Source organism: Pantherophis guttatus, chromosome 11, assembly GCF_059756535.1.
Source record: "Pantherophis guttatus breed Tessera chromosome 11, ASM5975653v1, whole genome shotgun sequence".
Taxonomy (NCBI): Eukaryota; Metazoa; Chordata; class Lepidosauria; order Squamata; family Colubridae; genus Pantherophis; species Pantherophis guttatus.
In genome coordinates, this window is record NC_142073.1 from 11,750,422 (window position 1) to 11,766,644 (window position 16,223).

The 16,223-nt window shown below is 44.4% G+C and overlaps 1 protein-coding gene across 2 annotated transcripts in view; it reads right to left on the reverse strand.

Moving 5' to 3' along the window:
- Positions 1–2,853: 2,853 nt before the first annotated feature.
- RANBP10 (RAN binding protein 10) overlaps positions 2,854–16,223 on the reverse strand; it is a 43,760-nt gene continuing 30,390 nt past the window's right edge. Inside the window, exons 9-14 of one of the 2 annotated variants that reach the window (XM_034425812.2) lie at positions 14,555–14,703; positions 13,498–13,693; positions 11,980–12,104; positions 11,503–11,645; positions 8,618–8,729; positions 2,854–7,799 (exon numbers count right to left, since the gene is read on the reverse strand). In XM_034425812.2, coding sequence (XP_034281703.1) covers positions 7,669–7,799; positions 8,618–8,729; positions 11,503–11,645; positions 11,980–12,104; positions 13,498–13,693; positions 14,555–14,703 — 856 coding nt within the window. In that variant the 3' untranslated portion in view covers positions 2,854–7,668. Of the gene's footprint in view, positions 7,800–8,617; positions 8,730–11,502; positions 11,649–11,979; positions 12,105–13,497; positions 13,694–14,554; positions 14,704–16,223 lie in introns of both variants that reach the window. The other variant, XM_034425810.3, reaches the window with a different exon arrangement.

Genomic DNA, 16,223 nt, shown 5'->3' on the forward strand with positions numbered 1-16,223 from the left:
GTTACTGCAAAATCCCCATTTCCTCCCGATCAGCTGGGACTCGGGAGGCAGAGAATAGATGGGGGCGGGGCCAGTCAGAGGTGGTATTTAATGGTTCTCCGAACTATTCAAAATTTCTGCTATAGGTTCTCCAGAACTGGTCAGAGTTGGTCTGGAGTTCAGCAGCAGCAAAGTCAAAATATGAAATCAATCAATCAATCAATCAATCAAACAAACAAACAAACATCTGAGACCCGGGGCTCAACAGAGTGAGACAATCCAAGGGAACATTAGGCATTTAAAGGGAGTGTTCTCCGAGTTACATGAAATGCATTCAGTAATTGGCACTAGTTAGCTTCCATACTCATTGTCTACTTGCACACAAAAAGCTTTGCATGTTATGTGCTATTCACAAAAATATTTTAAAATCTAATCAGAGAAATGTATGCATCTTCATGATGCTCAAAGGAAAACATGAAAAGGAACTATACCTACTAAGGGCTAGATGCAAGTAATAAGAAACTATTAAATACGCTTGTTTCCATTATCAGGTAAAACATATATAGAATCAGGAATATAAAGGAATTTAAAGTCCTGGTGCTTAGCTTTAATATCCTACACATTTGTGGGAAGGGAATAAACCACTGATAATTATTAAGATCATAAAAACTGTTTTTTTGTGTGTACTGTGACAGAATTTGATTCTGAAGACTATGAATATTGGCAGTATGCTTGATTTTTGCAATGCAATCAGTACTATTCTTTTCAGCACTGAACTTCAATTCCACAGATATTTGAAACAATTCTTAAGTATTTAAAAACTTACCTGATTTTTTTTATTATATTCGTCTAATTTTCTCTGCCGAAAGCTATTGACCTGTTCTTTGAAGTGTTGTCTTTGCCATCTACATTGCCCCAAGAGCATCTGGGGTGAATAGGGAAGGGCACATACATTTAAGCCATAACTTCCAAACAAGCTATTATTCAACATTATAGATAGAAAGGGGGAAATCGAGGGTCTCACTCTCTTGGACCTTTAGAGTTTATAGTCATCGTGCCTTGGGGTGAGTCATGCAGGCTGTTGCAATTAAACAGTGTCTGGCTGGGAGACGCTTATTCCCCTTCTTTGTCATGGATTAATAGAAAGCAGGATGATTAAAATGCTTGTGGTGGAACAAGATTCCCGACTAAATCGGGTGCTGAGTTCTAACAACGTATGCCTTTAGCTATAAGCAATGAAAATGAAGACATCCAAATTTTAATTGTAAGGTCATGCTTGATTTTAGTCTTTATGTCAACTGCTCCATCGGTTTAAGATTAATGCCGATATTGACCTCGATTCTTATCTTACAACGTAAGTCATCCAAAGATTGGAACTCACACTGTCACTGGCTGGCAATAGCACTCCTGACTTTCAACTCATTAACAACTGGTTTTTTTTTTTTTATTTGATTTATATGCCGCCCTTCTCCGGAGACTCAGGGCGGCTTACAATGCGTTAAGCAATAGCCTTCATACTTTTGTATATTTATACAAAGTCAGCTTATTGCCCCCACAAACTGGGTCCTCAATTTACCTACCTTAGAAAGGATGGAAGGCTGAGTCAACCTTGAGCCTGGCAAGATTCGAACTTACTAACTGCAGACAGCTGGAATTAAATTACAATGCATTAGTCTGCTGAGATATCCAGCTTCCCGTCTGGCCTAAGCAATGGAAATGCTGGGCTTAATTGTGGTCATAAGTCGAGGACTACCCCTACAGAACAAAAATTATTCCCTCAATAGACAACGCACACAAGCTCTCATTTCTCCCTCATACTGGGTTATCATAAAAAAAAAAAAATAGATTTCACAATCTATGAAACTAGATGCTTTCGATGTACATTGTGATGGCAGTTTCACCTGGTAAAGCTTGCCTTCAATCCTATTTCAGATGACAGATATTTCACTACAAAACAGGTGTACTGTACTTCTCTACAATCAGATAGAAATGACAACCGAGGATACAGATATGAACTAACAAATGCACATATTTGAACATACTGTTCTGACCTAGGCTTCCTGAGTCAGTAAAACACACATGTAGTCCCAAAAACCTCTTTTATTTCAACAGCTGTGAATTCTGTTCATTCACAGAAGAGTCCCAAAAAGTTGTAAAAAGTCCTTCGGGATAAGGCTGATAATCACCCACCTTTATCTCCCTTGACACGCTGCCAAAGACCTAATTGGCAAAGCCACACGGAGTCCAGAATCAAACAGAGCTTCAGACTTTAAACTGAACAGAATTAACAACGTTGCTTCCTGCAAAGGCCCACCTGCCTTTGCTCCTCTTTTAAGTCTTATGGGAGGGGCCAATCATCTCCAAGCCCTACTCCCGAGTCGTCCCTTTTGTTTTAGCTGTTCTTGCCTTCTGGAAGCTCTGCGCATGTGCACACTGGGAACAGGCTCCCCCTGTTCCTCTGCCTCGCTGAGGTCCGACTCTGGAGGCTCCGGAGGCAGCACGTACCTCCCAGATGGCCCTTTCTCTGCCTCGGACGCAGAGCCCTCGTCCGAGCCTTCCCCAGAGTCCAGGACTGGCCCATGGTCCTCCCCAACCTCCTCACTGTCCGACTCTGCTGCTAGCCCCACAGGCCGCCAGCGGACACATACAGAGGAGGCCAGGCAGTTTTGACCAAGGTTAGTGAGGGCATACCTAGCTCATGCACCAGTGGCTGGCAATAGGACTTTCAACTCTAATTTAGCAATGGAAATGTTAGGCTCAATTGTGGTAGTATGTTCGAGGACTACCCATACAGAATAAAAGTTCTTCCCTCAATAGACAACACACACAAGCACCAGAATGGAGTAGAGACGAGTGAGACAGGACACGGGCAAGTGCACAGAGATGCATATTTTAATAAAAATAATTCTGTCAAAATACAACAGACTGTGGGTTTCTATATTTCCAGTACAATTTCTCTTTCTTTCTTTTTTTTTTCCTTTTTTTCTTTTTTTGTCAGTTAAAATGTCCTCCTTTGGGAAGGTTTTCATGCTAGAGTTGGGTTTAACTGAACTCACAAATACTAAGCAGAAACTGATCCAAATGTGCGCAGCTTGGAAGGAGATCCGTCAAGTCCTCAACAAAAGGAAAATGAAACGTGAGATTATGGAACCCTGGTGGAACCCACATTCTGCTCGGCCCGCTTATTTGATAGGATACTTTAAAAAAAAAAAATCCTTACAGTTGCTATCGTAATAAAATCAGTGAAAAACGAAAAGGGTTTGAGATGCCATGCGAGAGCTGGTACCCGAGTTTGTAAAAAGCGAGAGGAAGAGAAAAATAAAGGAGAATTCTTTACTTTTTTTCTTTTCTTTTTCAGTGTCAGATGTCCAAAATGTAATCCGAATTATGCCTGCCAACCATCTTTCTTGCTAGTTCAAGATGAGCAGATGGCACCCAAATCTTAAAGCTCCAGCCCAAATTTAAAACAAAACACCCCTCAGGTCCAAAGATTTGAACATACTTGTTGGTAGTGACCCTTTGGGCTCTTCTACGGCTATTGTACTTCTCAAATACTCCCAAAACAAGTTCCCAAAACAACACTGGTTAAATGAATCAATTCGATAAGAGGATTTGGCACTTTTATTTGGTTACAGGATGCGGAGAACCATAATGGGGGCAAATGAAGCACCAACTCTTGTTGGTGTGATGCTGCTCCTTGTTGAAAAAGCGATGATTGGCATCAAGATAGCCAGTTTGAATCATTGGTTGGTGACATTCCGATACTAGAACGTTCTAATTTCCAGCCAAGAACTCCTGGAACTGGTTGCAAAAACTACATGGAAGAAAAATGAGATGGTTCTTTGAACAGGGACATCTACTGGGGGACTCTGAAATTCCTCACAAGCAACAATCCTCTCCCCATTCGAATGTCCTCCGGAGATGTTGGGCTACCATTAGCCATTGTCTTCACAGTTGTGAAAGCGTCATTGCAGAGTATTCTACCGCTGTAGTAGAGGGCAATCAAGGAAGCGTCACTCTTGCATTCGGGATTTTCCAATGTCCATTTTATAGGCACTGCGACCATCTTGGTCCAAAGTATGATCAACATGTCAAATGATCAGAAAACGAGTTGCTATGCTTTAGTTTCTCATTGTTCTGATCAATGGTTGATAAGAGACCTGGAATCAGATGGATTGCTCGCAAAAGGTTTCTGACAGGATGACAAAATCAGTCAGATGGGTGTCAAAAAGACAATATTTTTTTCTTTGAATTTTTTATCTGTGTCAATCTTTTTATTAAAACTATTTTTTTTAAAAAGGAAATTATCCTAAGGTATGTAGTAGATACAACCTCATTATCACCTGGCAATGCCTAAGAAATTCCGTCAGGTTTCATCTCAAAATGGAGACTAAATGTTAACTGTTAAACTAGACACTCCTCCACCCTTTTTGCTGAGTATGGAAAACTCAAAGGTTCTGTACTATTTTATGCCCTTGAAAATGGTGAAAAAGCCTTTAACCGCAAACACAATTTTAAATGTTCTTCCCTTCAAAGATTCCGCAGGATTTCAAACCATCCTTTTCCATCTGCACTGTGGTCTCTTTAGAGCAATTATAGTTAGTGTTCAAATATCTGATTGTCTTGGATCACATTTCCAAGACTCACAAACCTCTGAATCAGGCATAGCGCAATGCTTCCTAAATTAAATTTCACCTGCCATAGCTACACGACAGTGGCATCTAAATGTTGAGTCATCAAATGCAGATTGTCTTTGATCAGGAAAAGTTCAGCTTGCTCTTTTCCACATGTGTCACCACTGCCACACCACCAACTAGAGATGGCAACTAGCTACTTGTCTGAGATAATATTTTACAGGGCAAAAACTGCCATCAAAACAGGTGACTTTTAAGCAAAGGATGGCAAAGAAGCCACAGCTTGGAGGGGAAAAGCAGCAGGCAGCGAAGAGCAAAAAAAAAAATCAACTTCTTGAAGCAACTTTGAAAAAAGGATGAGATGGAAACCGGAGAAAACAAAGCAGGAAAGAAATCTGCCCCCCAAAATAAGAGATGTTGAAGCTCATCTTAAGACAGTGAACATTTAAAACAGGAATTCAAACACAGGAAACTCCCATGAAGCCTAAAAGCAAACGCAGCAGGCCAGATAAAGAGAGCTGGTGGGGTTGCTGATATAAACATTTGCCGTATAAGATGTTACAAAAGATGGAAGGTGGACCAATCATTCTGCTTTTAAGCTGGGGTGGTCAATTATTCATTGATACCATAATTTGATGGCTTGGCATAAAACTAGCCTTATCAGTCCTTAAAAAAGAATCAGGCAAGGTAAAATCCAATCACAGCAAACGTGCAACTTTCATGACCATCCAAGCAAAAGGAATGGTGGATGGATGTTTCCGCTTGTCAAAAGTGCAAATCAGAAAACATTTCGTTTCGATCTAGTCAGCACCCAGTCAAATTATGCAAATGGAAATGGAACCAGAGTCTGGAACTGTATTTTTTTTCCCCCTAGAGTCAATTCTCTGATGTGCCCATTTTTCTTTCAGCATCTTGCACTAAAACTCAGTCTTGATCTGCCAAGGAGACAGTAATGCGCAGTCTTCTAAATTCGGGATGTCTCACTTACAAATCTGAAAGTAAACATTGGTCTCTGCTGGGCATTGGCAGGACTCAAGTCAACGGAAGTCGCACCTTCTTCTTATTTCTCCAGGTTCCACCAATCTGGGGATACTTACTTAACATTCCAAATATATTGTGCATAGATGCATAGTTTTTTTTTTTTCATCACAGCTACAAGATTCTCAACCAAAAAAACCACCCTTTCTATGCTACTATAAATTAAAATTCCCTACCCTCAATGGAAGCATTTTCTTCATCGCATCAGAAAAACCTCTCTTTCGTGTTATCTTCTGCAAGTGCTCGGTTTTAATTAAAATGCCTTGCCTGCCGAACTGATGGGATTTTTTTTTAAAAAAAAAATTCTTCCCAATTAAAAACATTTTAAAAGCTAGGCAAAATGTTGAAATAGACCGGCAAGCTAATGATTATATTAACAAGCTCTTAAGAACAGCAGGATTCCTCTGTTGTACTGTAAAGACACGTGGTTATAATTTCACTTGTGTAGATTAAATTATAGACTGGAGTTTCCAACCTGTTATTCCAGCAGTATTTTGTAAGGATTGTTATAATATGTAAGTTTGGAAAATGGTTCCCAATTTTTTGTTTTGTTTTTAAAAAAGATATATTCCTTGGAATAAAACCGCATTTTCCTTTTAAAAAAGAATAATATTGCCTTACACCCTCTTTTCAATTGGGGGGTAAGCAGGATTAAAAACAAGGATGTTGTACTATTGTCCTATCAGTGTAATATCAAAGGCAGGGAGGCAATGAAACGATGAAATGAAAAGTTGGGTTCACAAACTCAAACACTGATTGGGGGGGAGGGGAGAATTGTTATTTTGACGGCTCAACTTTTCCTGGTTCACAACTGACATGGAGACATCTATCCACTTTATAAGGGAAGATTTTAGAAAGAAGTCTCTAGAATAAAAAGAAAGGAAGAAAATGCTGGACCAATACGTAGCTCCCGTTTTTTCATTCCACCTCGATTCCATTCCACGCAGCTGTTTGGGTACCAGGATGAGGATGCAGGCAAGCCTTCTTCTCTTTTCTCTTTTTGGCGAGTCTTAAAGAGTTAGATGTGAGTTGCCTAGATGTGACCGAGGAGAAGTCCCCTTGCAGAAGAGCCTACGATCACTCTGCTTTGAGGAAGGAGAGGGAACCTGTATTCCTCCAGAGATTGTCAGCAACACGTCCCCACAGCGATATCCTACATGTCTGACTGTGGTTAAGAGATGTTCCTGCTTCTCCAGAGAGTATGGGGATACAACTCAGGTCACACCCGTTCTCTTTCCAAGCATCCATCGCAGGATATCCTATTAAAGGGACAGTTGGGAACAGTTCATCTTATTGCTCCCAATCTCAGCCTTTCCCCTGATTAGTTCCCAGGGTGCATCCGCAGAGTTTCTCAGGGCTGTTGTGTCATAGGCACAGGAAAAAAAAAAAAGATGATGATGATGAAACTCTTTTGTTTGGATAGCATGGCTAATATTCCAACAAGCACATTCAGCCTCTGGGTTTTTATGAGGACCAGCAACAGTGAACAATACTGTCCAAGTAACACACGTGCCAGTTAGGTTTCTCCGAATGTAAAAATAAAAGTTAAAACAAAAAAGCAAAACAGGCCGTCACCAACTCAGATACACTTTTTTTTTTTTTTTATCTCTAAATGAATTAGAAACCAGCTCAGCACAAACTCTTCAGGTATAAATACTGGTGGCTCAGTCAGAGAAATAAAATAACATAATAAAATAAAGGTAAAATCCTAAAGTCAGAAGGCGCTACATCAGAAGGACCGGTGAGAAGGCCAAGTGCTGTGGGGCAGAGCAGGATGCGGCCGTGATGGGAGGGCAGGTTGGGGGTGGGGTGGGGGCCCTGCGAGCAGTTTCCAGGGCGAGCAACAAAGGCGCGTCAAGGGTCCTCTCCTCCTCCTCCTCCTCCTCCCCTCCCGCCTCAGTCAACACTGTGTCCTTCTGCTGGGCAGCGGGTGGAGGGCAGGCGCAGGTGAGAAACCGCAAGGCAGGAAGAGGTGAAAGGGCAGCAACTGGAGGGGTCACTCTGCCTCACTCAGTGGCTAGTGCAAATAGTCGTCCACTCTGGCGAAGGAGCAGGAGCCCAGGCCCACGCGAGCCATGAGTCGCAAGCACTCCGAGGCCTGGCCCAGGGCCAGCAGCAGAGGGGGCTGCTTTGGCAGGTTCTGAGACTCTGAGGAGAGAAAGAGACCAGAGATGCACAAGGGACGCGTCATCCAAACAGGCTACGTCTTGCTGCCCCTCCCCTCCCTCCCTTCGCCCCACCCCTTGGCAGTCCCTACGGTGGGCAGAAAACGTTTTGGGTTGGTGGGACCAGAGGGAAAGCCTCTTGTAGCCGTTCTTGCAACGTGGCTGGCAAAAGGACGGACACATTTCCAAAACAGTCCAAACGGGATTGTCATTTACTGGCCGGCAAATTAGGGACATGACAGTAGGACAGCACTACTGTTGGATTGCAAGGGTGCTGTCCGACTCATTTTTGTCTAGTCCAGGGGTGTCAAACTCGTGGCCTGCGGGTCGGATGCGTCACACGCTGGTCATGCAAAGGTGGGGGAGAAGTTGACACCCCTGGTCTAGTGAGAGGCAAGGGAGGTGATACCCTTCCAAAGAAATCATGGGGATTCAGTCACTTCTATTTTCTAAAAAAAAATCTGACCCTGATGGGCACCCAGAGCCATTTTTCTCAATCAAGTGAATATTACAACTTTTACCAAGTTGTAGAAGTTATTGCTACAAAATACACGGGTTTTTTTTTTTTTTAAATTAAATTGTGATGCTTAAACCTCCCCTTCCCTCCTGCCCCCTCCCCTTCCTTCCCCCCCTTTTTTTTCCTTCTCTTTCTTATATACACGTACCTATGCTCCCTCTCCAGCACAGGTAATTTGCCCAAACCTGCCAAAATGGAGCAAAATCCCTGGCCACATTAAGCCATCTCAGTGCAGCAAGAGGCGCACAAAGCGGAGTCACAATTGGCTCCTGGCATCTCCTTACCCAAAATAGCGCTATTGAGTGCAGCACACACAGGCTCCCTCTGGATTGGATCCAGCTGCTGACCGACTGGACAGCTCCAAGGGTCAGAGTAGGCTAACAAGCTGAATGCATCCTGAAAGAGGAATAAAAGATCTCAGCAGAGCAGTAAAAACTACTTGGTCCCAGTGGCTGTTCTGCAGGTGCCCTCCAGACCAGGGGTCCCCAACCCTTCGTGCCTCAGGGACCACTAAATTCATAATTTAAAATCTCACAGACCAATAATATGATCTGCCTAATGACCGGATGGGTGGGTGTGGCTAGGTGGTCATGTGACTGGGTGGGCATGGCCAACTTGATGTCACCCATGTTGAGGGGCACCTTGCCAGCCTCTACTCGCCTTTCCCTTCCCAGCCACTGCTCGCCTGCCCGCCCGGGCTCCTTAGGGCCCCAACAGGAAGCAGTTGTTGGAGCTAAGCAGCCACCATGAGAAAGAGTTGGCAAAACAGGTGACTCAGTTCAAATTGGATCTAGCCGGGAAGGAGACTCAGTAGAAGCACCTCACTTGAGGACTACGAGCATACGCTTTCCAAGCAGAGGCCAGGTACAGGTGCATGGAGGCTCAGCAGGCTGAGATGATCAGCCAGTTCCAGGCCATGATGCAGTCCCACTGGAACAAGGCTCTCCGGCTCTTTGCCACCAACGGCGCTTCCCTCCAGCCTTCGCCCAAAGCCCTGCACCAGGAGGCTGAAGCAGACCCAGAGTTGAAATTTCTGCCCCCCCTCCGACCCACACAAAAAAACCCTGAAGGGGGAGACTCTGCAGCAACACAAACATTCATTGCACGTATCCATCCCAGGGACCATAGTTTAAGGACCCCTGATTTAGTGCAATATAAAAAAATGCAAATAATTGTTCTGTGGACCCCCAAAATTTTCTCACGGACCACCAATTGGTGACTGCTGCTCCAGACTACAACTCCCATGATTTCAAGATTACTTTGATACAGTGCCCTACCCTATCTTGAAGGCACCAGGTTGTCTAAGAATATAGCAGAGGGCACAAAGAGCTAGTAAGGGCATGCCAAGGGGCTTTATTTGTAAAGGGCCAGTGTTTTTTTTTTTCCCCAAGCCAGTTGAGTATTATTTCAAATATTATTAATACTTTTGGGGGAGGCTGTAAATAAACTGGGGAGGGAGGGAAATTTCTGATCACAGTAACTCAGCTAAATAAGCTACAATTTCCCCCCCCCTTTCAATAATATGGAATAATAATGCAATAGCTCCCTCTACTGACCAGTGAAAAGTATTTTTCCCCCCACAGATGGAAAATAATACAGAGGGGGAATAATGATCATCAGAGGTGAGAGGTGGGTGTCAAAGGCCAATTCTATGTTGTTAGTGGGGAGGGAGTTAAATGGTTTTGACAAGGACAACGATGGTTTCCTAAACTCTGAATCGCTTGGGACAATTTTATTTCCTCCACAAATTCTTGCTGAACATATTAATAAAGGAACATAAAAGATTAGCGCTGATGATGTTATTTAATTGGGTAATGAAATGTCTGCAAGAAAACAACCAAACTCAGAGAGAACTCTATGATGTTTTTTTTACTGTCTTCCTGGTTTCATCTTTTTAAAACGAATCATGCTAAAAAACCTTAACATTGTTCACAGAGAAATAAGAGAGGACAGAAGCATTAAGGCAGCGGACACCAATTGGTGGTCCGTGGACCACTGGTGGTCTGGTGAGAAAATTTGGGTGGTCTGCAGAAAAATTATTTGCATTTTTTATATTGCACTAAATCAGGGGTCTTCAAAATACGGCCCCTGGGACAGATACGTGCAATGAACGTTTGTGTTGCTGCAGAGAGTCTCCCGCTTTGGGGTCTTTTTGTGCGGGTTGGAGGGGGGCAGAAATTCTGACTTGGGGTCTGCTTCAGCCTCCTGGTGTGGGGCTTTGGGCGAAGGCTAGAGGGAAGTGCCACTGGTGGCAAAGAGCCGGAGGGCCTTGTTCCAGTGGGACTGCATCATGGCCTGGAACTGACTGACCATCTGAGCCCGCTGAGCCTTCAGGCGCCGGCACCTGGCCTTGCACTCCTGGAAGTCTTATTTATTTATTTATTAGTTCAATTTATATGCCGCCTTTCTCTGGAGACTCAGGGCAGCTTACAATGCATTTTTTTAAAAAAAACCATTATAAAAACATTTAAATATTAAAATATTAAAACCCATACACACCATTTATGGCCGGATCTCACAAGATCACAACAGCGAGATCAATGGCCCCAGGCCTGCCGGAAAAGCCTGGTCTTCACCGCTTTTCGGAAGGCCAATAGGGTGGGGATGGTCCGGATCTCAGGAGGTAACTGGTTCCAGAGAGCTGGGGCAGCCACAGAGAAGGCCCTCCCCTGCGGGCCCGCCAGCCGGCATTGTTTAGCTAACGGGACCCGGAGGAGACCAACTCTGGGATCTTACCAGTCGCTGGGAAGTCTTCCCTCTGCTTGGAAAGCCTATGCTTGTAGTCCTCAGTGAGGTGCTTCTACTGAGCCGCCTCCTCGGTCAGATCCAATTTGAACTGAGCTGTTTTGCCAACTCTAAGCAGTGGTGGCTACTTAGCTCCAACAACTGCTTCCTGTTGAGCCCGGGCGGGGAGGCGAGGAGTGGCTGGGAGGGGAGAGGTGAGTAGAGGCTGGCGAGGCGCCCTTCGACGTGAGTGACACCGAGTTGGCCACGTCCATCTAGTCACATGACCACCTAACCACGCCCACCCAGCCGGTCATTAGACAGATCGTGTTAGTGGTCTACGGGATTTAAAATTATGAATTTAGTGGTCCCTGAGGTCTGAAAGGCTGGTGACCCCTGCATTAAGGAGCCGTTCTAGGGAAGAATTCAGTCAAGCCGTGTATACCTGTAACATTTTTTTGTGGGTTGTGTTCTTGCCGTAGTCTTTGCATAGCTGCTCACTGAGGATCTGGAGCTCCCGCCCGAACTGGATCATCCGCTCGGTGGCAGCGTGGTTCCCTCCGCAGAGTTGCCTCTGAGGGCAGCCGTCTTCTGGAGAGAAGGGGAAAACCAGACGAGCGGATCAGAAACCTGTGCGGCATCAAAGCATCTGCCTTCTTCAGACCTACTGAAGCCCCCCCCCCAAATTATTAGCCATATAAATCACTGGGTATATGACTTGTTCAACAACTGCCTTGCTTAGTAACAGAAATTTTGGATTCGATTGTGGTTGTAAGTCGAGGACTACCCTGAATATGAATGGATGGCCTGGAAAAAGCTTCTGATGTAGAATCATTTTCCATAAGGAACCTCATCCACCCTGGATAAGGAACTGCTTTCTCGCAAACTGCATTCCTTCTATCTCCATGCCCGCCAGACCTACCCATGCTGGAATCGTCAGTCTGTAGGATCTCTTCGTGCTTGTAAGTGCCATTCATTATTCGGGTGGCTGAATTCTCCAGGATTCCATTGGGATAGTGCTCCGCCTCCATCTCCATTTCACTGTCACTTGAATGAAGATGATGGAGGTCATGAGAGAGGGAGAGGGGAGGAGAGAAAGAAATGCCAAAAGAGGGAAAGGCATGTCCTCAACATCAGCAGATAGATCCAGGGAGGTAGAGACAGATTCAATTTATGTATTATCCCAAGGGGTCCAACTTTAAGACCTGTGGACTTCAACTCCCAGAATCCCCCAGCAATTATGGCTGGCTGGGGAATTCTGAGAGCTGAAGTCCACAAATCTTAAAGTTGCCAAAGCTAAACATTCCCCAAAAGCATCTGACGCCAGCCTCAAATGGCATTTATACTACCTTCAAATTAAGCAAGTTAATCTTTGTATGATTCTAAGCCCTCTTAACAATCTCATTGGCCAGTCTTTTTTTGGTGCCCATACAGCATTGTGAAATCTATCCAGGAGCTGAAAATTTATCCATTCCCAATACAGGAATGAAAAATATTACAACTCTTTCAAGCTGATTTCGACTCTCGGTGATTTTCTGGATGCCCCCCCCCCCCCCCCGAGAATTTCCTTGGATGCAGCATGGAAGAGGTTTGACACTGTCTTCGGTGGTATTGTTTTGGTCTTCCAATATAGTCTACACAGTCATAAAATTAATTGATGGTTCTATACAAACATTAATTGGGCCTGGTCTACTCAGCCTCAGAGATCAGCCGACCGTTTGAAGTTACCATGGCACTAGAAAAACTGACCTATGACCATTTTTCATACTTAACGACCGTTGCAGCAACTCCATGATCATGTCAGCAAAATTTGGACGCTTGGCAACTGTCTCATATTTATGACGGTTGCAATGTCCCAGGGTGGTGTGATCGTCTTTTGCAACTTCCCGAAAAAGCAAAGTCAATGGGGCAGCCAGATTCACTTAAGAACTATATTATCGCTTAACAACTGCTGTGATTCACTGAACAACTGTGGCAAGAAAGGTCGTAAAATGGGACAAAACACATTTGTCAGGGTGATGATGATTTAAAGCTGACCAGCCCTTTAAGACTGGATGAGTCAGCTGGGTTATTGCCCTTTAAGAAGCTGTGTATATAAAGGAGGCCATTAGAGGGTGCCTCTCTCTCTCTCCTCGTGTATCTTTATTGTAGTTGTCCGTGTAGAGGTGAAGAATGATTGCTTGCCTGGTATGTGCCTACTGCTTGTATGTCTGTATATAGAAGCCTTGTATATAAACCACTGTTTGTAAGACATACCTCTGGGTCCTGTATTTTGCTTCTGGGGTGGTCTCAAAATAGTAGTCACGCTGCAAACACTCTGACAACATTTACAACTGTTTTGCTTAGCAATGGAAATATTGGGACTCAACTGTGGCCGTAAGTCAAGGACTACCTGTAATTGATTATTACCTGGCTCTGCCCTAGAAAGCACCTGTCTCACCTGGTTTCTTGGTTGCTAGTGCTGCTGTGTTGCTGGGATTTGGTAGAATCTGTTGAGTTGGACTCTGAGTAGTTCACGGATGAAGGGGAGGAGGAGGAAGAGGAGGAGGAGGACGAGCTCAGTGCAGGATATTTACTGTGGCTCTGTTTGCTTTTGATGGAGGTCACCCCGTTGCTACAGCTTGGGCTGTCTGCTCCTGAAGACAGAAAGAGAAGTCAAGTTGGGGGATTCAGTGCTTTTTTAATAAATAAAAGTTTAAGCTCCACTAAAGGTAAAGATTTATCCTGTCCAATTGTGCCCAACTCTGTGGGGTGGTGTTCATTTCCATTTCTTAGCTGAGAGAGCCAGCACTGTCCAAAGAAACTTCTGTGGTCAAATGGCTAGCAGGACCAGGCACACAGAACGCTGTTACCTTCCCACCAAAGCGGTAGCTGTTTATCCAGGGGGCGGGATTCTACCAGTTCAGATCGGTTCAGGCGAATTGGTAGCTCCAATGATCAGCTGGGAGCAAACCGGTTCACTCCGACGATCAGCTGGGCCTGCCCACCCGCCTCTTCGCAGCTGATTAGCGCGGCAGAGCGGATTGTCGCGCTTCAGCTATTTTAATTCCCTAGAACTAACGCAGGTGGGGTTTTTTTGTTGAATTGTGCGCGCGCAAAGCGCGCGATCACCAAACCAATTGTTAAACTGGAAGGATCCCACCACTGTGTTTAACTACTCGCATTTGAATGCCTTCAAACCACTAGGTGGGCAGGAGCTGGGGCAAGTAACAATCTACTTCAGAGAAGGAATCTAAAATCAGGAGAGAGATAACCAGACTTGACAAAGTCACTGCCAAAATCTTACTCGGACTTAACTCTTGTCTGAAGAGCTTATTATGCCAGAAACATACTAAGTTATGGAACGGGTATCAGCGGGTTCTGCACTACTGAAGACGCTGGGCAGAATTTAGAGAAGAAGTTCTGACAGCAGCTTCCAGAAAGATAATGAAAAATAGGCGCCAAGTTAGCACAAAAGCCAAGGAGAGGACTTATCTAGGAGAGAAGTGAATGCCTACCAGTGACGTGGATGTGCAAATTATTGGAGCCATGTCGGGGACTCAGATTGGGGGAATCAGGGTAGCTGTCTTGTGATTTGGGGCTGCGGGTACTGAAAAAGCGCACTTCACTGTCTGTTCCATTCACCATCTCCACAAACTGCCGGCACCTAGGGATGCACAGGGGGTAGGGGTGGGAAAGCAGGTGAGTGGGAAACTATACAGAAAAAAAAATAAATACAATAGCACATTAATATTCTGCATTAACTACATCTTGGACCCGGCATGCAGAGAAGCACGCAGAGAAATGAGCATTCTTAGTTCGACCTTACAGCAAATGGCTCGTAGTTCCAAAGGATTGGAAGGAAAATGTACAATACATCCATCAAAGTGGTATAGGATCTGCATCCTATAGATCCTAGGATCTAACCTCCTAGATTACTACCCTGTTTCCCCCCAAATAAGACATCCCCTGATAAGCAGCCCAATGGGGCTTTTGAGCGCATGGCAATAAGGCCAAGCCCTTATTTCAGGGTTCAAAAAAATATATAAGACAGGGTCATATTTTCGGGGAAACACGGTATTAATCTGAGGGCCTTCCTTTTAAACTTTCTGCAGCCCTTAGGAAAACATTCTGTAAGTGAGACCACTGACACCAGTTTATAGTCTCTGCTTGCCTGGTTTTCAAAAATGAGAAAAAAGAGAAGTTATTCTGAGCTGTCTGAGAAAGCATCCCAATTCACTTTCCCTAAAAAGGGATTCCTCTTAAACTGCCTTCCATCTGGAAAGATATCAAGGGTTGCTATTTACAGCAGCAAGCTTCAATTATTTGGGTCAGGTCAAACCATATTTCTTAGAAGATTTATCCCCTCCAGTTTTTCTCCGACAGGCCACCCATCATTCAAAGACGATCTTATTTATTTACTATGTATATCCTGCCTTTATTATATTTACAAATAACTCAAGGCAATGGACATATCCAACACACCTTCCTCCTATTTTCCCTACAACTACTTTTATGAAGTGGGTTGGGTTGAGAGAGTGTGACTGGCCCAAAGTCACTCAGCTGGCTTTCATGGCTAAAAAGGGACTTAAAACTTAAGGTCTCCCGCTTTCTAGTCTGGTGCCTTAACTACCAGACCAAGGAAGACCAACCTTGGCAACTTTTAAGACTTGTGGACTTGAACTCCCCATGTTGGCTGGGAAACATTAGGAGTACAAGTCTTAAATTTGCCAAGATTGGATGCCCCTGCACTAAATCAAACTGGCTCTTAGAATCCATTCTGTACCCCCAGCCCAGGAGTCTGCAACCTTAAACACTCAAAGAGCCATTTGGACCCGTTTCCCACAGAAAAGAAAACACCGGGAGCCACAAAACCCTTCCTGTGCCTGAATATTTCTTGAGCGGCCACAAACTAGCATATGTAATTGAATTAAATCTTCTGTTTTCCTCTGAAACTTTTCTTTTCTTGGATTTATCCATGGTTGGCCGACCGGAGGTTGAAAAGCTCAATAAATCACGTGCCGGCAGGTGTCGCACATTGGCGGTTGTGATGCATATTTTGAGTGACAGGGAGCCGCAGCAGAGGGGTGAAAGAGCCACATGCGGCTCCAGGACCGCAGGTAGCTGACCCCTGCCCCAGCCCCTTGCTTATAGAGTAAAAGGAGATTATAAATCCATCTACTGCTC